At 37.2% G+C, this 23,156-nt stretch overlaps 1 protein-coding gene across 1 annotated transcript in view; it reads left to right on the forward strand.

The window, feature by feature from the left end:
• PAH (phenylalanine hydroxylase) overlaps positions 1 to 23,156 on the forward strand; it is a 733,016-nt gene that overhangs the window by 392,709 nt on the left and 317,151 nt on the right. The window contains exon 4 of the mRNA XM_044087738.1: positions 8,576 to 8,664. Coding sequence (XP_043943673.1) covers positions 8,576 to 8,664 — 89 coding nt within the window. The remainder of the gene's footprint in view (positions 1 to 8,575; positions 8,665 to 23,156) is intronic.

Genomic DNA, 23,156 nt, shown 5'->3' on the forward strand with positions numbered 1-23,156 from the left:
AACCTTTCAGCGTCTCAAAGATAGAAGTTTGAGTACACATTTAATGGATATTTTTTCATTAAGACCAGGAGGTATATAGGCAGTTGTCCTAATCTGCCAGTCAAGCTCATCCATTTCCAAAAGGAGTTGCCAAGGGCCACCCCTTAAGTCAGGACGTCTACAATGCAAAACTACAAATTTAAAACAGTGGTCTGAGTACTCAAGTATATGTTTAGCCAAAGCGTTGTTTGTGTCTTTTTTACTAATGGCATAAACGTGCTCATAAACACGCTGTTTTAATTTTCTTTCGGTTTTGCCTATATAAAAGGCAGTACACTGGTCACATATAGCAGCGTAAATCACGCCTTTGGATTCACAATTGAATCTCCCCCTAATGGAATATGATTTATCATTTATCACAACATCTTTAGTAACTCGAATGTTTTTACATTGGGCACATGCCCCGCACTTAAACATACCATTGGAACCTAACCCTTGCGGTTTCTTCCTTTTTTCAAGTAAAGCTTTAAGGCTTAAATTCCTTCTATAGGTAATCTTTGGCTGCATACCCAATTTCCCACTCAAAGCTGGATCCTCCATAACAACCCTCCAGTTTTTGTTTAATAAACGCCTGATATAAGCGTAGTCCACTGAAAACGTACATAAAAAAGTGGTTTGAAAGACTTTATCATTAATAGGGGCAGCTTCAAAATCTTGTTCATTATTTACTGGTGTTTCTTTAGACAAAGGGGCTCGCAATAATGGTTTAAAGTGACCCTCATGTCTTTTAAACACTACTTCCTCTCTAATGTTGACAATTAAATTAATTGGGTAGCCTCTATTAACAAATATTTTTTCTAAATCCTGACATTCCGCTAGAAAATCACAAAAATCAGTGACCATTCTTGCTGCTCTCACCATTTGCCCTTTCACAACAGCCTTCTTTTGATGGAAAGGATGGCAGCTGTCGTAATGCAAGAAGGCGTTGGAATACGTAGGTTTTCTATAAATTTTACTTTTGTATTTAAGGTTAGGACCATCCTTGTATAACAGAATATCCAAGAAGTTAATGCTGTTCTCATCCACTTGATAAGTAAAATCCAAAAAATCGGTAAATTTTACAATCTCCGAAATGAACAAAGGGACTCCTTCTTTTGGGCCTTTCCACATAAGGAACATGTCATCCTGGTACCTAGTGTACCAGGAGACATGTTTCCTAAATAATGGGTGTGGGAACAAGTTATTCTCCCATTGTGCCATGATGACATTGGCAAAGCTCCCTCCACAAGGGGAGCCCATAGCTACCCCCGATGTTTGTAAGAACACATCCCCTTCAAATGCTAAAAAATTGTGAGATAACACTAATTCTAACAAGGTTTCTATAATATAGATAGTGTTGTCTGGAATTTTTCTTACAAACAAGAAGTCCCTAATCCATTCTAAACCTAAGTTGTGAGGTATTACAGTGTAAAGATCCTTCATGTCTATGGTCACAAAGCATGTGTCACATTTGATTGAAAAGGAAGTGCAAATTTGTAAAGATTCGTGGGCCTTCCTGCATAGCATAGACAAATTGGATTATCAAGCTGACACATGCTTTGTGACCATAGACGTGAAGGATCTTTACAAAAATGTTTGTTAATAGAGGTTACCCAATTAATTTAATTGTTAACATTAGAGAGGAAGTAGTGTTTAAAAGACATGAGGGTCACTTTAAACCATTATTGCGAGCCCCTTTGTCTAAAGAAACACCAGTAAATAATGAACAAGATTTTGAAGCTGCCCCTATTAATGATAAAGTCTTTCAAACCACTTTTTTATGTACGTTTTCAGTGGACTACGCTTATATCAGGCGTTTATTAAACAAAAACTGGAGGGTTGTTATGGAGGATCCAGCTTTGAGTGGGAAATTGGGTATGCAGCCAAAGATTACCTATAGAAGGAATTTAAGCCTTAAAGCTTTACTTGTAAAAAGGAAGAAACCGCAAGGGTTAGGTTCCAATGGTATGTTTAAGTGTGGGGCATGCACCCAATGTAAAAACATTCGAGTTACTAAAGATGTTGTGATCAATGATAAATCATATTCCATTAGGGGGAGATTCAATTGTGAATCCAAAGGCGTGATTTACGCTGCTATATGTGACCAGTGTACTGCCTTTTATATAGGCTAAACCGAAAGAAAATTAAAACAGCGTGTTTATGAGCACGTTTATGCCATTAGTAAAAAAGACACAAACAACGCTTTGGCTAAACATATACTTGAGTACTCAGAACACTGTTTTAAATTTGTAGTTTTGCATTGTAGACGTCCTGACTTAAGGGGTGGCCCTTGGCAACTCCTTTTTGAAATGGATGAGCTTGAGTGGCAGATTAGGACAACTGCCTATATACCCCCTGGTCTTAACGAACAAATATCCATTAAATGTGTACTCAAACTTCTATCTTTGAGACGCTGAAAGGTTTAGACATTGTATTTATGTATTTTTCATTGAAAGTATACACATTACCTTTTTAGAATCACATTTGAATGCATAATTTCATATATATATATTTTATTATTTTTTTTTTATTTTGAATATGTGTTTTTTGCTTTTCTATATTTTTATTTTTATTCTTATTTATGTTGGATTACCAAAAGTTATTACAAGATGCGGGTTGAAGTCCTTTGAAAAGACTTTTATTATTAGATTTGTCAGATTGTGTGTATGTGGACTATATCTTTAACTTCCACATTGTTCAGTAGCTAAACTTGGGTAACTAGATTCATTGTTAATTGCCAATCATTAATTGTCATATGGAATACTATTTAAACAGTCTTAATTGATTCATTTTTTTATCTGAAGAAGGTGAAGCATTGGTTTTACCAAAAGCGCTAAGAGTAAATTGTTTTTTCTACTGTTACCGGCTCCGTTTGGTTTTTATTGGTTTCTTATACGCCGTTCAAGTTCTAAGTTTGTTTTCGTATTTTGTTTGTTTAAAGAAAAAAAAGTACCAAACCAACAAGGCTGGGCTAAAACCAAATTTAATAACATACACAGAAAAAATACAATAAAGTGGTTTCACAATTACCACATCGCTTCCTCAGACTGTTAGGTAAAAGAACACATAAGGTTTTAAACAAAATCTAATCAATCAATAGCTAGAAACATTCCAAGTCTATCAGACTTAAAAGGTATATCAAAATTAATAAAATGCAATATATACATAATTTAACTCTATATATTGAAACATAAAAAACACAGAGATCCCATAGAAGTATATTTGTCAATGTTTAAGGGGACGTGCTTTCAAGAAAGGTTTGAGGCTGGATGCAGCATTCAAACTTGGTGGTTTGTCTGCATTAAGATGTAAAATGCATTCCTGTTCTGCTGATTCTGTTCTGTTCACTAGATCTCCACCCCTTAACCCTTCATCTAAAGTCTGGAGAACTATAAAGTTGAAGGAATGTTCAATTCCAAACTGCATGCAGTGTTGTGCTAAAGCATTTGTACTTTTCTTATTCCTGATGTCTCTGTATTGTTCAAGGATTCTGTCTTTTAAAAGCCTGTTGGTTTTACCTATGTAAAAGCATGGCAGATCTGACAGCTACAAAAATAAATGATGTTAGACATTTTACAATCTGCATAAACCTTGAGCTCTATTTGTGAGTATGTTGAACATCTCAGAATGTGTTTGCAAGCTGAACAAGACCTACAGGCAAAAGTGCCTATTCTACTTGACTGACTTGCTTTCCTATTGTGCGCTTGATAACAAAGATGCTGTTTCAAGCATTTATTATTCTTTAACGTAAAGTGTGGTTGTTGTTGTGTCTTTCGGCTTTTCCCGGTTAGGGGTCGCCACAGCGGAACTCAGGTCCGCTAATGATTGGCAGTTGATTTTTACGTACCGAGTTGCCAGCTCTAACGCACAACCTTCAATGAAGGTACGCCCATTCACGCATGTCTCCACGCAGAAGATGCTCTAGCTGAGAATCGAACTGGACAGCGTCTTACTGTGAGGCGACAACTCTACCTTTAACGTAAAGTGTGGTACTGTATCTATAATACCTTTAAGGTCTACTATTGTGTGTATTATGTTCCAATTATTTTTTATAACCTCACAGTATTGATTGATGTCACTAGAGTAGGGTAAGGAGACTCTAAATCTATTACTAGTAGGAGATGATAACTCTGATGTAACAGATGTTACCTTATCTGCGAAGTATGGTCTGCACCTGCCTTCTCTTTCGTGCCATGCGTTGGTAATACATAATTCAATCTCTGATTCACAGTAACCCCTTTCTAAAAATTCACGTTTAAGGGACATAATAGCTATTTGAAGTTGATCGTCATCGTTATGCAATCTCATTAATCTATAGACTTGACCCTTTAACACATTACGGGTGACATGTCTCAGGTGCATGCTATTTTTATGCAAACAGTTATTTTTTCCAGTAGGTTACCTATAAACACTAGTATGCAAGGTATTCAAGTCTGACTTGCTCACTCGCACATCCAAAACTTCAATTTCTGTAATGGAGTGTTTATATGAAAATTTAAGAAAAGTGGTTGTACTGTGCATATAGGCTACAAATTCTTCCAACAATTCTGCCAAACTTCGCCATAAAATAAACATGTCATCTACAAAACATACGTACCAAGCCAGATGAATAAGAAAGGGGTTTGCTTGTAACACGCATGTATTTTCCCATTGTACTAATGCAAGGTTGGCGTAGCTGTTGGCACAGGCAGTACCCATAGCCACGCCAAACTTTTGTATGAAAAATTAATTTTCAAAGAGAAAAATATTGTAATCAATAACAATTTCTAGTAATGTACAGATCAAATTTACTTTATCATTAGTGAAACATTGCTTGTCAGTCAGGAAGGCCCTGATATTTTCCACTCCCCAGTCATTAGGAATCACTGTAAATAGTGATTCGATGTCTAATGTGACAAACATATGGTCGTCAGATAAATGCAAAACTTTCTTATACAATCTAGAAAGAAAAGATTTTGCATCCTTTAATACTGTATCACATTCATCAATCAAGGAATGTAAATTCTTCTCAATAAATATAGATAAAGGCTCAGTGCTCCAGCCCTTGCCTGCGACTATGGTGGACAGTCTAGTCTTTTGTGGATTTTAGGGAGCTCATCGATAGTAGGAACAAGAGGGAAATCAGCATTAAAGTAATTAAATAAGCTTTCTGAAATGAATCCAGTCATAAGTAAATCAAAATCAAGAATGAAACTTTTTCCATAAGACCAGTAACAGTAGCCTTAGAGATACATGAGTAAGTTGTAACGTCAAAAAGCATTTTTTTATCTGTGAAACATATAAGTCTCTATTGAGAACAACTATGCTGCCATCTTTATCAGCAGGCTAAATTCAAGAGAGTACATGTTTATTAGTTCAAGTAAAGCATTAAAGTCATCAGGTGATATATTGCAGAAAACTGGTTTACTGTTCTTAAGGAAAGATTCCCTAAGTTGTTCCTCACAAATGCAAACAAAAGTATCCACCATAGGATGAGATGGTGGAATATAAGTACTAGGTTTTCTAAAGGTTTGTTATATCAGTAGTTGAATTGCCTGAAAACATAGCTTTTAGTGTTACAGATCTCTCAAGGAGTCTCAAATCTTTTAATAATTCAACCGGTTCAACTTTGCTGGCTGGAATAAAGGAAAGCCCTTTATTTAATAATGCTAACTGAGCAGATGTAAGTTCTTGGGAAGAAATATTATAAAACAAACCTGTAGCTAATACCTCCGATGTTTCACTGACTGTTGCACTGTGTCTGTACTTTGCAGATGTTGCACTCTTCCCTTTCTCCCCTTGCTTCTGGACTGCTCTTTGCAGGGAAGAGGTTTTGTTAGTAAAAAAAAGTAGAATTCACATGGCATGCTGTAGAGCTTGTAGTAGGTTTATCCAATGAGGGTCGAGTCACTGGATACCCAGTAACTTCATTTATGCTGGCTACTGTTCTAAGGGTGTTAGTTGCTCTCGTGTTTAAGGGAAGATCACCTTCATTCTGTTGTTGCAATGGAATAAAAGTTACAGGGGTTCCTTCAGTGATGTTGACATCATTCTGCACTGCTGTTGGTTCAATGGTGCTGTCAGTCATAGGAACCTGATTTCTAGTTGGTTCTACTCTAGCGGTGGGGTTGGAATTAGCTATCACACTAGTACACTCTCTTTCCCATGTAAAAACAGCACCGTTTTGAAAATCGGAAATGTCTCTTGTAGGCTTTTTAGCTTTGGTAGATTTTAAATGTTTTTCATATGCCCAAATGTTCTCGTGCAGCATATCAAGTTTGTCACTGATAACATCCACTTTAAAGCCAGAGTAGATGTTGTCTTGGAGCATAATGATCTCATTAAACAGTTCTTCTCTTGCGGTAGGAAGAATTCAATGAACAAGTTCATGTATTCAGTACTAAACTTAAGATTAAGCAGCTGCCATCTCTTTAGTAGCTCTGGAAATGAGTTTCCATAGCTAGGCATACTTAAAATTCGAAGACCTCTAGGTATAACTTTATACCTAATAGAGGCTTCTAAGTGCAAACACTGCCATTGCATGCACTTGTACTTATACACTTATTTTCAAGTTCTCTAAACTGCTGTATGAAACCAATGTAAGTGTCTTCTTCAGGCAAGCTGGATGCCACTTGTGAATTCTGTGCTGCATCCAAAAGTGGATTCATAGTAATGTTTAAAATTCAGTCTCATGGTAGACAACTACCTGACATCTGAAAGAGGTTTGAATTCAGTGCCCTCTGCCATGGTCAGTTCCTGAATAACAAACTGAATGTACTGAAAATAATAAACAGGACTGGACTAAGGTACGGTATTAAAGTAAACAGGTAAAGAAATGAAAAAAAAGTACCGAACCAACAAGGCTGGGCTAAAACCAAGTTTAATAGCATACACAGAAAAAAATAAAATAATAAAATGCATTCCTGTTTTGATTTACTTATGCCTGGATTAATTTCAGAAAGCCTATTTAATTACTTTAATGTTGATTGCCCTCTTGTTCCCACTATCTACAGGCTACAGAACATCAGGAATAAGAAAAGTACAAATGCTTTAGCACAACACTGCATGCAGTGTGGAATTGAACATTCCTTCAAGTTTCTAGTTCTCCGGACTTTAGATGATGGGTTAAGGGGTGGAGATATAGTGAACAGAACAGAAGCAGCAGAACAGGAATGCTTTGTATGTCTTAATGCAGACAAACCACCAGGTCTGAATGCTGCAGCCAGCCTCAAACCTTTCTTAAAAGCACAAACACTTAAACATTGACAAATATACTTATATGGGATCTCTGTGGTTTTTATGTTTCAATATATATAGATTTAAATTATGTATATATTGCATTTTATTAATTTTGATATACCTTTAAGGCTGATAGACTTGGAATGCCTAACAACTGATTGGTTAGATTTTGTTTAAAACCTTATGTGTTCTTTTACCTAACAGTCTGAGGAAGCAATGTGGTAATCGCGAAAGTGCTTACTTTATTTTATTTTTTCTGTGTATGTTATTAAACTTGGTTTAAGCCCAGCCTTGCTGGTTTGGTACTTTATTTTTCTTTCATTTATTTACCTTTTTCATATCAGTCCAAAAACTAACTTATTTTCTGAAATGCTGGATATTTAATATTGTTTTGTATGTCAGTCTGAACTAACTTACTGACTTCACTGACTGTGTCTGAAGTATATTCAAAAACCCTGTAATGTTTTACATGCCTCTTTAGCCTTGGTTTCCCAAGCCTTTTCTTGCATGTGCCTTATCTAGCATTATGCATATCTTTCCCTTGAGAAAGAAACATTCTATATTTCCGCACATCTCATGCTTAGCCAGCAAGATAGGACTGTCTTTTGTTTTCTAATGAACTGTCTTTACCTGAAACTGAATGAATACATGAAAACACAAGTCTGACTCTATATTTTCTGGTGCATTACTCTACCTTAATGTACTATAGTGAATTCACTAAGAATACCCTTACTCTAACAAATGCATTTGGCATGATTGAGTCTAAAACTATATACATATGGCACATGCTAGAAGAGCACAAGAATATTATTGAGACTGGAGTTAATTTCCTATTGCATCATGTAATTAGTTTTCTCTGTGATAGTTTCTTACTGTATCAGTAGGCCATACATCATGTTGTTCAAGCCCTGATTCTGATCTGCCATCAGTCCATTACTGCATACTTCACTGGTAGCATTTACACCTTTATTAGACAATAATTTAAGTGCCTCTGACAACGAAATGTTTTAGCTTCGCACACAAACACACACACACACACACACACACACACACACACACACACACACACACACACACACACACACACACACACACACACACACACACACAGTAGGCATGTACGTATGTGAGTGTGTATTGCACTTGACTGTAAGGACCATTAAAATGGTATACAATGTACTTGAAAACAATTTCATACCAGTTTCTGTTTCCTAATTAATTAAAAACGTGTGAGATGATATTTGACTGCATTATACTTGGAAACATACATTATAAATATACAGTAAAATAATTATTTACATTATGAGTGATGCATTATTTATTTTTCTCTCTGTTTCAGTCCCATGGTTTCCACGGAATATTAAAGATCTGGATAGATTCGCAAATCAGATTCTGAGTTATGGAGCTGAACTGAATTCAGACCACCCTGTAAGAATGATATTTCCAGTCACATCTCATACTTTGTATAAACAGTCTGGCCTTTTTATATATAAATAAATGAGAATCTTTTTCTGCAGTTAATGGTTTAAATTAAGCAAAATATGTTTTCTTGTGCAATGCCATGGCTGAAATGGGTTGACCTGCAAGGATGAGAGAACTTAACCCATCAACAAATAATTAAATAAATAAATAAATGATTAAGCTCATTCACTTTTTCCACTAAAGTCTTCTTTCAGGGTGAGACTTGCTACTCTTCAGCATTAACTGCAAAGTATTTCCAACATGCATGATCCATTAATTTCAAATGTACCTTTAAAAGTGTATTGCAAAACATTTGCACAGTTTGTTTTTAGAATAAATTGTCTTGTGACTAGGTAGATTTCAAAATTTATATAAGGTAGGATAATTGTAACATATGTTGGGAACTTGTATAAGAATGAATGTATTTTAAATGTATTAACAATCTATGTTCATGGACAGTAATTAATTAGTTAATTAATTTGTTTTATTTATTTCTTTTTATTTATTCTGTGTTTTGGATTTCCTCCACTGAGATGCTCAATTGCAGTGGCTGATAATGAGGGACACTGAGCAAACACATACTGTAGAAGCAACCTGTAGAAGTTAATAAAGTTCATGAAAACTTTTAGAGCTATGCTTGAGAAAACTTAGAAACTCTTTCTGCTAACTCAGCATACAAACGTCTCTTCATATTCCAGCAAGTAATCAATTACTTTTAAAATAACATATTTGAAGTTATTTTAAAAGTACATAATTTTTAAAAATACATTTCCCAAAAGTATATGTTTAGAATTGTTTTTAACTAATATTATGTTTTTACAGGTTTGTTTATATTCATGTTCATGATGATGAAATTTAACAACCTTTTTAACCTTTAAATTGTTTGTTAAATTGTAACCTCAAGGGTTAATGTAAAATAGTCACATGTTGAGCTGGTTTTCTATTTAAAGGACTGTAGGACAACATTTAAATTTTCTGATGAAGTTTGGGTATTCTGATAAACAAAAGCGCTTTATGTTACTTGGATTCAGTTTTTTGTTTTTTTATTTTAATAAATTGATGTAAATACAGCCTGGTGGATTACAAAGTGGACTTTCTTTGCCTTGTCACTGTATTTGGTTGTTTGAGTTCAATTATCCAGAGGAGGTACTATCACAGGAGGGTTGGGGGACTGACTTCCTGGGTGTAGGATTTTGTTTGATAGTATGCCAGAAGGCTTTTGGACTGGATTTCTGCTGATCTTGTGGCTTTACATAGAATTGCTTTTTATATAAATTAATCTGTTTCTTTATAAGATTACTCAGTGCTATGAAATGCTGCAAATTATTATGAGTCGTATGTTTTAGGTAAGTTGTCCAAGTCTTGTCTCTTTTATGGAAGCGTGATCTGGTATAGGCAAAAGCCAAGCAGTATATTTGGTTTTGACTCTTTTCCTTCTGGGGGCTAAACTGTCTAAGATGTTTAGGAATGTAGAATTAAATTGTTCAACTGCATCATCTAGCGGTAAGTATTTAAGGAAGGACCAATTAATGGAGTTTAATATATTTGTAAAGGCCTGTTTGTCAAATTAGGATAGGTTTCGTACTGTCTTGTAGGTTTGTTGCCTGCATGAATGTCAGATAAGTCTGGTTGTACAGATGGGGAGGTGATCATTGATAGAGGCTGGAAGTGTTTTGGGTACAGAGAAATTGCTAGGATCGGAGACCAAAATCCAATCAATAATTGAGCCATTTTGGTGTGTGGAACTGGTGAATGTTGAGTGAGTAATTAGTTCAAAAAATCCAAATAGGTTTATGCTGTCTGTGGGGAATTGTAAGTTCAGTGCCAATGCTGACATCACCTAATGTTATTGTTTCCAGAGTTGATAAGTTATTGCCAATGAAGTATGTATAAAGCTATAATGCAGAGATTTTTATTGTTGTTTAATATAGGTGATCAATAGTTCAGCTTTGTCAAAGGAGGGTATTGATTGTTTGTAAGAGGTTAAGGAGATAGACTCACGATATATTACTGCAACAATGCCTCATTTTCTTTTAAGTTGCTCATCTGTGAACATATTAAAGCCAGGAGGAAGTACTTAGGTATCTTTTATGTGCAGTTTAAGCCAGGTTCAGTGATTACATATATGTCAGGGGATTGTGCAGTTATCCAAGCATGCAACTCAGAGATTCTGTTGCACATGCTGTGTGTGTATACTGAGATAAATTTAAGCATATTTCATGAACCTGGAATATGGGTTGATGATGGGAATTGAGTGATGTTGGGAGCAGGGTAAGGATGGATGTCACCACAGAGCTGGAGGAATTTCAAGATTGTATAGCAAAGGTAAGATTTAATTTTGGTTAAATTGTCAGTAATTTTAATGATAAACAGGTATAGCTATTTCTGAAACAGTTTAGGTTTGGAGAATAATATATTGTCTGTGTGAAAGAGATGAGCAGTGATGGGTAGGGAGTAGTGATTTGTGTTATTGGTGTAAGAAATAGTGTCTGTAGGAGAGCATAGCATTGGTCGCATAAAGTCTAGATATGAGGAAAGTGAAGAGAGGAAGAAGAGTGTTAGTGGTAGGACAGTAAGGAGAATCATTTTAGATTAAGGATTATCAGAAAGGTAATCAGAAAAACTACCTACATGGATAATTGGAGGAGATTAGTAAAGTTTTTAGAAATGAAAGAAGGGGAGTAGTATTTAGAGAGGATGCTATTGTGATATTAATATAACTATGTTGAGAGATGGAGTGTATGGATGAGGAGGGTAGAGCTAACAGAGGAAATGGTGTGGTGTGGATAGGTTTAAATTTAGAGGTAATGGGTTGGGATTTCATCTTTGTCTAGTCTTCCACTCTTTAAAAAACAGCTGAAAACACATTTTAATAAGCACTGGCTTTGTTCCTGTAACAACCCAGATTAACCTTTATTTTTTCCTTCCCTTCTTAATTCCTCCTCACATAAAATACTATAGACATATGTAAAAAAAAAAAATGTTTATTATTACTTTCTTTTTCTCCTTTTTCCATATTATATACTTATATTTTAGAATCTGTATAGCAAATGTCTATTAAACTCTGTTTAAATAATTTCCTGCTTTGACTATGCCTCTCTGCAAGTATTTTTATGTTCTGTCTCAATGTATTAATAATTTTTACCTTGTATTGACTGTTTCTGTGAATTATATGTAAATTACGTTGGAGCTTTTCTCCCCGGGCCTCCACTGAAAATGGACATATATCCAGCTGGACTAGCCCGTTCAACAAATGTAAAATAAATAAATAAAATAAATAATAAATTTGGGGGCAGGGTAAGGGAGCAAAGTGAACCTGGATGGTGAACAGAGTGGGATGACACCCCAGAGACTAAGAATCTTCAGATAGGTACTCAGAAAACAACTATCAGTGAGGCAGCAGCAGATCTATTTAAAACACTTGTTATGGGACTAGTTAAGTATTCAGAGCACAGTAGTAGGGTATATAAGGTTACATACACAGCATTAAAAAATATAAGCTGAAGTTTGTTCTGTACTCCTTTTTAACTAAGCAAACTGGAATCAGAAACTGCTGCAAGTACAAGTTTTAATTAAATTAAGCTAGCAGAGGAATAGCCAGTGGGGTGGGAGTGCAGACTATATAGATTACAAGTGTAAAAAAAAAAAAAAAAAACATTTAATATTAAAACAACTATTCAAGCCAAAAACATTGCATATTGAATAACAGATTTAGGAAAAAAGGTTTATACACACTTTCTTATTTATAAAGCATTTTGGCAGGTTTGCAGTAAGTTTTGATTTTTATTTTTGAATACTTGAGTGTTTAAAATCATCCGGGGGTGCCTTCTAGTTATGAGCTGAGGGGGGTAGCAGAACTAAGGAAAAAAAAAACAGGAAGGAATAGGTTAGAAGGAGAGAGTTAGGTAATTATCATACTGAGCTCAAGGCATATAATATGAGATAGATATTCTGTTTAAGTAGCTACAGAACTAACACAAAAGAAGTTACAATGCATCTAAAGCTAAGACTGATAATATTAAACAGTTCTTATTTTTGACTAGGCAGTACTGCTATAAAATCCTATCAACAACTATAGCATGTAGGTTGCATAATTAACTTAATAAAAGAATTTTTACCGCAGCAGCTATAATCTGGTCACCATTTAAACTGTGCACATTGAATACCAATAAACACTGCTCTTAATCAGTCTACTATTAAGCACAAACAGTTTTTGGTATGCCCAAAGTATAATTAGAGAGACTTAAAGATGATACAGGAAAAAGGAACAGCAGTCTACAAATTATGTGTCACAGCTACAACATTCTGCACAGTATAGTATTCCTGCAGTAAAAACCTTGGATTAACTTCCTGTAAAATGAACTGCATTCAAAGAACTATCACATAGCTCATTTAGAACTTAAAATAGATTACAGTCAAGTTACATTGAATTAACATCCTGTGAAATAAAATGCCGTCACAGAGCTATTGCATAGCTTAATTAGAAACTTAAACTAAATTACAAAGTATGACAGCATACTGAACCCAAGCTACTGTTACAGCACTATGTACAATAAACTATGCCTGTGGTTAAAAACAATTGATTATCTTTTTTGTATATGAGAAGCTTACACAGAGCCATCACCAAGTGCATTTATAAAAAAACACAAAAATAATAAAAAGAAAAAGTACTTGCTTCTTTAGTGTGCACACTCTCAGCATGGGATAATAGGGAAGACCGGAGTTTACAGAGACCAAAGTGAAAGTGAAACTGGAAAACAAAAATGGCTCCAGCTAGGATAGCTTTTGGATGGTGCAAAGCATTATGGGAGAAGGCAACAGACTGGAGTTAAGGGCAACATGGATGAAGAAAAATAAAAACTATGAGTAAAACAGGGATAAACAACCCCACAGAGATCAAGAATCTTCAGGTAAGTACTCAGAAAAAGACTTCAGTGAGGCAGCAGCCAATCTGTTTAAAATGCTTGTTACGAGGCCAGTTAAGTGCTGGGTATATAAGGTTACATACACAGCATTAAAGAATACAAGCTTAAGGTTGTTCTGTACTCCTCCTTAACTAAGCACAGGCAAATGAGAAACTGCTGCAAGTACAATTCTTAATTAAATTAAGCTAGGAGAGGGATAGTCGCACGTGGGGGGGTGCACACTGTATAGATTACAAGTGTAAAATAAAACACGTAATATTAAAACAACTATTCAAGCCAAAAAAAAAAAAAAACATTGCAAATTCAATAGCTGATTAATAGGAAAAGGTTTATATACACGTTCTTATTTATAAAGCATTTTGGCATGTTTGCAGTGAGCTTCCAGGTGATTCTTTTCTTTTTTCAAATCCCTGAGTACTTAAAATAATCTGGGGGGTGCTTTGTAGTTAAGAGCAGAGGGCGTAGCAGAACTTCTTATTTATAAAGCATTTTGGCAGGTTTCCAGTGAGGTTTTGGGTGATTTCATTTTTTAATTTCTGAGTGTTTAAAATGATCCAGCATACTTAAGTCTTCCATAAATATTTCCATTTGTGCTCTTTTTTGGTTTCCACATTTCTCTGCTGTTTACAAACCTTCATAAAGTTTCTGAAATGCTTCTAATACCTCTTGTTATACGTTCCCAAAATTTAGAAGTTTAGCAACAACCCTTCTTACATTCTGTTTAAGTTGTTGTGCTAAAAGTTTTTGTACACTGGAGATATTATCAAAAAACAGTTGTTTAACAGCAATCTTTTCTAAACACATGCATATTATCCAGATACTCCCTTATTTTCTCTGTAACACTCTGCAGTTGCACCTCTTCTTGTTCTGTGAGATTCCTCTTATTCTGCAATACTTTAACCTTTTGTCAGCCCCACTAAATAATTAATTTTACTTTTTTACTTCTTTACCATATCTCTTTGTCTTTTATTTCTATCTTGTTTTTAAACTCCACTTTCATTTTATCCAAGTCACTAGCTATAACCTCTGAAGGAATTTTGGTACTTACATATTATCGCAACCAGATTTTTGTGATACTACCAGTTGTTTCACGATGTTTAAATGTAACCTATTAATGCAGTGAAGATGTCAAACAAGTGTTTTCTTTCATATTGAAGGTTGCTTTAGGCAGGGTTATGAATAAAAATGTAGTGTCGCTGTTTATGTATGCAATTTACTGACACCGTGTCATGTAGCTGGCAGTAAAGTGCATAGATGCTTTAATTGTCAGGGCTGCTCTCTTACTGACTGTAATTGCTCTTACCAAATATCGCCTCACTTCGCTTTTCTTCAGCAAGTAAGTGACAGAGCAATGCAATGTTTCTGTGTTTTTATGCAACTGTGTCCACGGCTTGCTATACGACTGTAACTGACAGCTTGCACTCACTACTACAGAACAGATATACTCATTCCACCATTACCTTATGAATTATACTGTCTTAGAAATGTGTGACAATTGAAGCGCGCGTGTGTTATGCATGCAAAACAGGAAGACTAAACAATCGTTTCTCTCTTCCTGAATGTAATCCACAGTTACTTTTCATCAGTAAGGACTTCAAATAACAGCTTGCAGTTTTCCCCCACTCGTTTGCATGCCAGCATGTGTATTATCGCAACCGCAAAAATCTGGTTGCGATAACACGTAAGTACTGAAATTTCTAATAATGCTTCTACTTCTAATAATTTCCACTACCCATTCCTTAAGTTTCTCTCTTTTTAACAGGTGGGAAAGTACCAGTGTCTCAGATTACCTCATCACCCTGCATTTCTATTTCACTTGTTAATGGCACACAATCTGAAATACTTATGGAATGTGTGTAGAATCTTTCAATTAAATGCACATGTTCCTTTGAAACAGAATTTCTGTCTTGTCTAGCCTGCTTATTGCACTTTGGGGAATAGTACGTAAAGTCTATCCGAATTCCTACTACTGAATTCATGTCTTCCATACCCAATATATTTTTAAAGTTCTTTAGAAATCTACCCTGTTTTGTTATATTTTTCCTTCTAGATACCTCAGCTACATCCTTACTGTTGCCAGTCATGTTCCATTCCAAACCTATAAGTAATATTCCTTGATGAAAGCTAAATATTCCACTCATATTTTTTAAGTTTCACTATAGCAGTTTTAGGTGGAATATATATGCATGCCAGTGTAATCCTCCTTCCTTGCAAATAGCCTATTACTACAAAAAATATACTATTATTATCTTTTATTTTCTTGTTCTATCACTATTGGATCAGCTCTAGTGATTAGTTTAAGTGCTCCCCTTTTCCCTTGTCCCTGAAAATCTGCTGAATATCCATCCTGAAATCATTTCAAATTCACATGCTCACTTCTTTCCAAATCTGTCTCCTATATCATTGTTGTTTGCACTCTGCATTTCTTAGTATATTTCCACACTCTTTCCTTTTTGTCTGTACCTGTGAGGCTATTCACATTCCAAAATAATATGGATAATGTAACCATTATGAGGATAAATATTGATTCCCATCTGTTATATATGACAGCATTTAGGGCAAGTTAACATTAATGTTTTGTGTGTGTTTGCCATTTTTAAGAGATGTGTGCATGTTTCCAGGTTAGTGTTAGAGTAAGGTCTATGTAAGTGTATAGATATAATGTGGGTCAGTGATGGTTATTATGTGTGTGACGGTCTTGTAGTAGTTCAGTTAGGTAAAGGGTCTGTTATAAGATAATGTGTGGGGTTGGGGTAAGGTGCAGTAACAAGTTTAGGATTAAGGTTATCCCTGATGACTAAGGTAATACAGGAGGGGGGTAAAGACCCCCATCTATCCTCGCTTATGTGTGCTAATCCTAACTCTCTTGCTGCCCCTAACTGCAACACAACACAGTACTTTAACAAAAGCTCTCCCAGATAGTATTACTATTCAGAGTAAATCTGAAGGTACTTTTTAGTTGACCAATCACAAAAGGAAAGTGTTTGCTTTGCTTTTGTGATTAGTGTAGTTTCAATCTATTTTTCATTTTTATTAGTTTTAATGTGCAGAACTGATGCAATGTGCATAAATGTTTCTGCCTATCAATTTTTGCACTCTGTTTTATATATATGTATATGTATATATATATATATATATATATATATATATATATATATATATATGTGTGTGTGTGTGTGTGTGTGTGTGTGTGTGTATATATATATATATATATATATATATATATATATATATACACACACACACATATATATATATATATATATATATATATATATATACATATATATATATAAATAGTACATATATATATATATATATATATATATATATATTAAATTTAGTTATTTATTCATTTATTTATTTGGCATTTGTTAACTAGGTTAGTCTGGCTGGACAAGATACCCCTTTTCAGCAGAGCCACAAGGAGAAAACCTCCAATAACAGAGAAAAAGAACAGAAATAATAATAATAGTAATAATAATAATAATAATAATAATAATATAGTAGGAACAAGGTGTATTTACAAATGAATTGAGTAGTTTTTGTCTTGAATAGTTATAAAATATAAAAAAAATGCATTGGAGTATGTTATGCCATGCAAAATATGGTAATGAATCATCAAACTAACAGGGTAACAAGATGCCGGAAGATAATAAAGCAAAGAGACACTTATACAAAGGGAGAAGATAGAGATAGTAGATTCAATATGTTGAGAACAGACCTGTGAGTGAATATGTGAGTGGTTAGAGTAGTAGAGTAAGTAACACATAGCTAGATGAAGAGAAAGAAGAGAGTAGAAAAACAGTGGCGGTGGTGGTAGGGTTAGTATTCAAGTAGGATCATTGCAGGGGTATGTCCAGGAGTTTTGCAGATATTCCCTAAGTGCAGGTTTGAAAATGTTTAAGGTATTGAGTGATCGGATATGGAGAGGGAGTTTGCTCCAAACAGAGGTAACAGATTGACTGTAAAGTATTTTGCCTTTTTTTGGGGTGTTTGGAGATTTGGAGGAGGTGTAGGTCGGAGCTACGGAGTTCATGGTTGGGAGCATAGGGGGAGATGAGTGTAGTAAGAGAAGGACAGGCTAGGGGTTGGTGAAAGTTAGAGTGGGTCAGGTAAGTTTGAGGTAGAATGAGCTGATGTTGAAATTTTAGCCAGTGGAGTTTCTGTAGGGAAAAACAGTTGTGTGAATGATATAGGAGATTACTAGCAAATCTAGCTATTTTATTGTGAATTCCAGTTTAGTTGACAGATTTTTTTGGAGATTAGTAAAGATAGGGGCAGCATATAATACAGTAGGGAGTAGATAGGCATGAGCTAAGGACAATTTGGATTCCTGATTTAGGAATTTTTTATTTCTGTAAAGTAGTACTAGATGTTCTTTGTGTTTCACTCCTGCAGTCATCACACTTGGGTTATCTGCATGCAGGTAGCCCTCAGTCAGCACGAATACCAGAGTCCTGGGATTTCTGCGTCGGATGCTGTCATCTCTTTCATGACATTTGGTCATCAGGGGAATAAAACATGCAGCCAATGCCATTACTTCAGCTTTTCTTGCCACTTGGAAGCAGAAGCTGTTCACAAGTGCCGGTCGGTTGCTATCTGAAATTTTCGTTTTTCAAGTTTCAAACCTGAAGCATTCTAAAGCTAAGTACCCTGTTGGGGATTCTTTTTTCGTGCTCTAACCGATGTCAGAAAAAGTTAACAATTGTCTTGCCTGTGGAAAGCAAATACGTCACAGAGATTTTCATTCTTACTGTATCACCTGTTTAGGCCCAGACCACGATGTTCCTCGCTGTTGGTTCTGTGCCTTGTTTAACGCCCATACTATTCGTCGAGCTATCTTTGTTGCTAAATTCTTTCGCTCTCATTCTCTGTATTCCAAAATGGCTTTGGTAAGCCATTCAACTACTGATCTTCCAAGAAGACATAAGGATAAAGACAGAGACAGACTGCATAGGTCCAAAACTACCAACAACGCTTCCCTTAAGCTAGTCACCAGTCCGCCGGTACTCAGTGAGGTGCCTTCGTAGCCCCTGACACCCACTTCTACAGATTCATAGGCCTCTGCTGAGACCCATTTAGAGTCCAGTATGCTGAGAGATGCTTATTTGATTATGGAACCTGCGGATGTCTCTACCTTGGATGGGTCCAGAGCTGCTGTGCAGGCACTGGCTTTTGAGGGTGTATTTCGACCTTCCGATGTTAGTATTAAACCTACTACTTAATTTCAGACTAAAACGACTGAGTTTCTCAGGCCCAGAGTTTGTACTACTCCCAGAAAACCGATGACCAAAGCGCATGCTCAAGCTCCCATGCCACAGAAACAAATGCTTAGAATTGCTGAAGACCTTATAACTCTAATCAGGAGAAGCCAGCCTTCCCCCTCTAAAAGACAGAATTGATTTCCCTTCTGATTCAACAGACCATAAGTCCAATGACTGATTCCTCAGATTACCAGGACATACCCTTTTCTACCTATGAGGATTCAGATGCAGAGGATTTCATTCCCTCTACCTCCCCTCCAGAGGACTTTTGTTTTGGTGAAACCTTGCATACCTTAAGAGAGCATTTCTGCTGGGAATACCAGGGCTACCCACAGTCCAAGAAGAGACTCAGAGAATTTTTAGACTTGCCTCAGCACAGGCCTCTAGCTATACCCCCTGTCTTGGATATTGTAGATGATGCTTTCATGGAATCCAGTCTTACTCCTGATACTTTATCACCAGCTCTTAGAAAGCCTGACACATACTACAGATTACCTGACTCTCACAAATTTCTCTTTAAGAATCCCACTGTGGATCCAGAGACAATTTCCCAGGGACCTAAAGGTATTAAGGCTACTACAGCCAAAAATCCTATCCCTTCAGACAGGGATTTGAGGGCTCTAGACAGATGGGGCAAGAAGGTATATACCTCTGCAACTCTTGCCGTAAGGGCTTTAAATTGACAGTTTCACATGTTAAAGTACCAGAAGCATATTATGGAACTAATTAAACAAAAAATGTTGTTGCTTCTAGATTTTGCAGAAAATAAAGATTTACAAGTTACTGCATTCTGCAAACCAAGTCAGTAAACATACTTTGCAGTGTGGTTTTGATGCCTTAAAGCATCTTGCAGGGCTGCTGTCACTGGGTCTGTACTGAGAAGGTGTGCTTGGCTGAAGGAACAAATCTTGCCAGACAATGTCAAAGCAAAATTACTAGATGCTCCATTAAACCAGGAACATTTGTTTGGCACAAAAGCAGAAGAGGTTCTTAAAAAGATGGAGGAAAAAGCTAAATCTGTGCAAACTGTTAAAGATTTCTTACAGGTACAGTCACCTAGATTCAGTAGGCATTGGCTTTCTAAAAACTGGTCCTTTCCAGTCCCTACCAGGACTTCTCAGCCCAAACCCAGGGGCAACAGACCACCAAGGCTACAGTCTCAGGGTACGCAGAGATCTAAACAATGGAGTACTCCCCCCTCAAAAACAGGGAGTGATAAGCCACCCCTTATGGAAACAATTCACAATGACTTGTCTATCATCCTTCCCAGCCATGTCCAAGTACTTGCACCCCTAGGAGGAAAACTCAACCCGCATGCAAAAAGCTGGATGTCCATTACCCAGGACCGATGGGTCCTAAACATTGTATCCCAGGGATACAGATTCTACTTCCACTCACTGCCAACCCCAAGCAGGTTGCCAGACCTTCCTCCAAACCAGTGGGCAGAGGCTCAAAAGCAAGTACTTTCCCTTCTCAGTATCAGGGCTATTCAACCTGTTCCAATAGATCATAGAGGATAGGGTTTCTACTCCAGACTGTTCCTGGTGCCCAGAGAAAAGGGCTCTTGGCACCCTATCCTGGACCTGTCCATTCTCAACACCTACCTGAGCGTCCCAAAATTCAAAATGCTTACACTAAACCAGATGCTTCCTATGCTAGGGAAGGACTCCTGGCTAGTTACCCTAGACCTAAAAGAAGCTTATCTGCACATCCCCATAAGGGAATCTTGCAGGAAATATCTACATTTCAGGGCAGGCTCTATTCACTATCAGTTCTCTGCACTTCACTTTGGCTTATCTACTGCACCCAGGGTATTCACAAAGTGCCTGGCTGCAGCCATTGCATACTGCAGGCAGTGAAATATTCAAATTTATCCATACTTGGATGATTGCCTGATTCAGGTGGACAGTCAGGAATTGCTACTTCAGCATCTGGCATTTATAAAGAGACTTCTAACTTTTCTGGGGTATACCATCAACAAAAAGAAATCACATCTGGTGTCCAACCAAAAGATTGTATTCCTGGGAGCAAGCTTGAACAGAACTTCCTAGATGGCATTCCTTACTCCAGAAAAGCAGGTTTATTTGACAAACTTCTTCAAACTAATGGCCACCAGAACCCAGCTGTCTGCAAAAAAAATACTGCAAGCCCTAGGGTTCATGGCCTCATGCATTCTACTAATTCCATATGCAAGACTGCAGATGAGGAACCTTCAGTAGTACTTAAAAAGTCGCTGGTGCCAACATTCTCAGGACCTGGAAACAATTGTTCCTATCATTCCTTGTCTAAGGGCAGAGTTCCTTTGGTGGGCAGAGGCTTGCAACCACAAGGGACTCCCTTTCACTCAACCCCTCACCACCCAAACCCTGACAACAGACGCATCAGACTATGCATGGGGGCTTCACATGGCTGGCAAATGCATTCAAGGCAAATGGAGCCCAGGACAAATTCACCTACATATCAATCAAAAATAAATGTTAGCTGTACAGAATGCTCTGACAGCCTTCAAAAACCTTATCCTTCCAGAACAACTCTTAATAAATACAGACAACACCATTGTTATGTGGTACATATTCAAACAGGGGGAAACTCATTCCTACCCACTCTGCAGGTTAGCCATGGCCCTGTGGAACACAGCCTTGAGCAACCAAGTGCACCTGCAAGCTCAATTCCTGCCAGGCAAACAAAATTCACTGGCAGACGATTTGAGCAGAAATCTACTGGAACCACATGAGTGGATATTGGAACCCAACTCATTCAAACTTCTATCCCACAGGTGGGGGACACCAGAGGTGGGCCTCTTTGCCTCCCCCCAAAACCATCAATTGAGCAAATTTTTCATCAGAAATCCCCACAACCAAGCATGGAAAGTGGATGCCCTATCCTTTACATGGGAAAACCTCTCAATTTATGCCTTTCCCCCACTGCCCCTCCTCTCAAAAGTACTACTCAAGATCAAACAGGACAAACCAAGAACAATCCTTATTGCTCCGGACTGGCTCCACCAGCACTGGTACCCACTTCTACGCAGTCTGGCAGGAGTGCCACCCTGGCACCTACATCAGACCCCCTCCCTGCAGTCCCAGCATGAGGGACAGATTTTTGCATCCTCAGTTGCAAACCCTGAACCTTGCTGCCTGGCTTATTCCCTGAATACTCCACCAACAACCCTTAGCATACAGGTGCTGGACATCATCCTTGAGGCCAGATGGCCTAGTACTAGGAAATCCTATTCAGAAAAATGGAAAAGATACTGTTCTTGGAGCCTGTCTCAAGGAAATGACACAGTCGTGCCCACCTTACCTCAAATCCTAGATTACCTAGCAGAGCTGCTCCACAAAGGCCTATACTTTTCTTCTATTAAGATTCATGCCTCTGCCATCTCAGCTCATTATAATACTGAGCCACCTCTCTTTTCTCACCCTCTGGTCTAACAGTTCTTGAGAGGAGCTTACAATTTAAGACCCCCGAGGAGAGTGCCCACCCCTGCCTGGACATTAACTTTGTACTAGAGAAGCTCACGCTTCCCCCTTTTGAGCCTGCTGCTTCAGCACAGTTAGGTTCATAGTTTAGTAGTTTGCTAACAGGCTAACTGCCCTTGTGGACCATTTTAAGCCTAGCCAATTACCCCATGTAAGAATCAAACCCAGCACCTTGTGGCTGTAAGGCAAGCACCTTAACCATTATGCCAACCTAAAATTCTTGCAAAACAGCCTTACTTCTAGCCATCACTTCAGCAAGAAGAGTGTATGAGTTACAGGTACTAATGGCTGTGGAACCCTTCATTATTTTCCATGCTGACAGGGTTTCCCTCAGGACTAACCCATCTTTTATGCCCAAGGTTGTATCCGGCTCTAAACCAATCTATCCATTTACCAACCTTTTTCCCTAATCCTCAGAATAAAGGGGAAAGGATCCTGCATTCCTTGGACATGCAAAGACAACTCAGGTTGTACCTTGACAGGACTAAGCCTTTCAGAAAATATGACCAGCTGCTAGTCAGCTTTGCTACAGAGGCAGAGGGCAAGGCCATTTCAAAGCAAACCATTTCCAAATGGATAGCACACTGCATCCATTTCTGCTACAAGCACCATGGAAAAATTACCCCACAGGGGATCAGAACTGATTCCATTAGGGCTACCTCAACCTCTACAGCATTTCTTAGGGGAGTCCCTACCAGGGACATCCTGGAAGCTGCAACCTGGAGCTCTGTACACACCTTCACCAAGCATTACCACTTACCTGTCTTTTCTAAATACAGAGCTGG

Source organism: Protopterus annectens, chromosome 11.part0 (assembly GCF_019279795.1).
Source record: "Protopterus annectens isolate FY-2018-M chromosome 11.part0, PAN1.0, whole genome shotgun sequence".
NCBI lineage: Eukaryota > Metazoa > Chordata > Ceratodontiformes > Protopteridae > Protopterus > Protopterus annectens.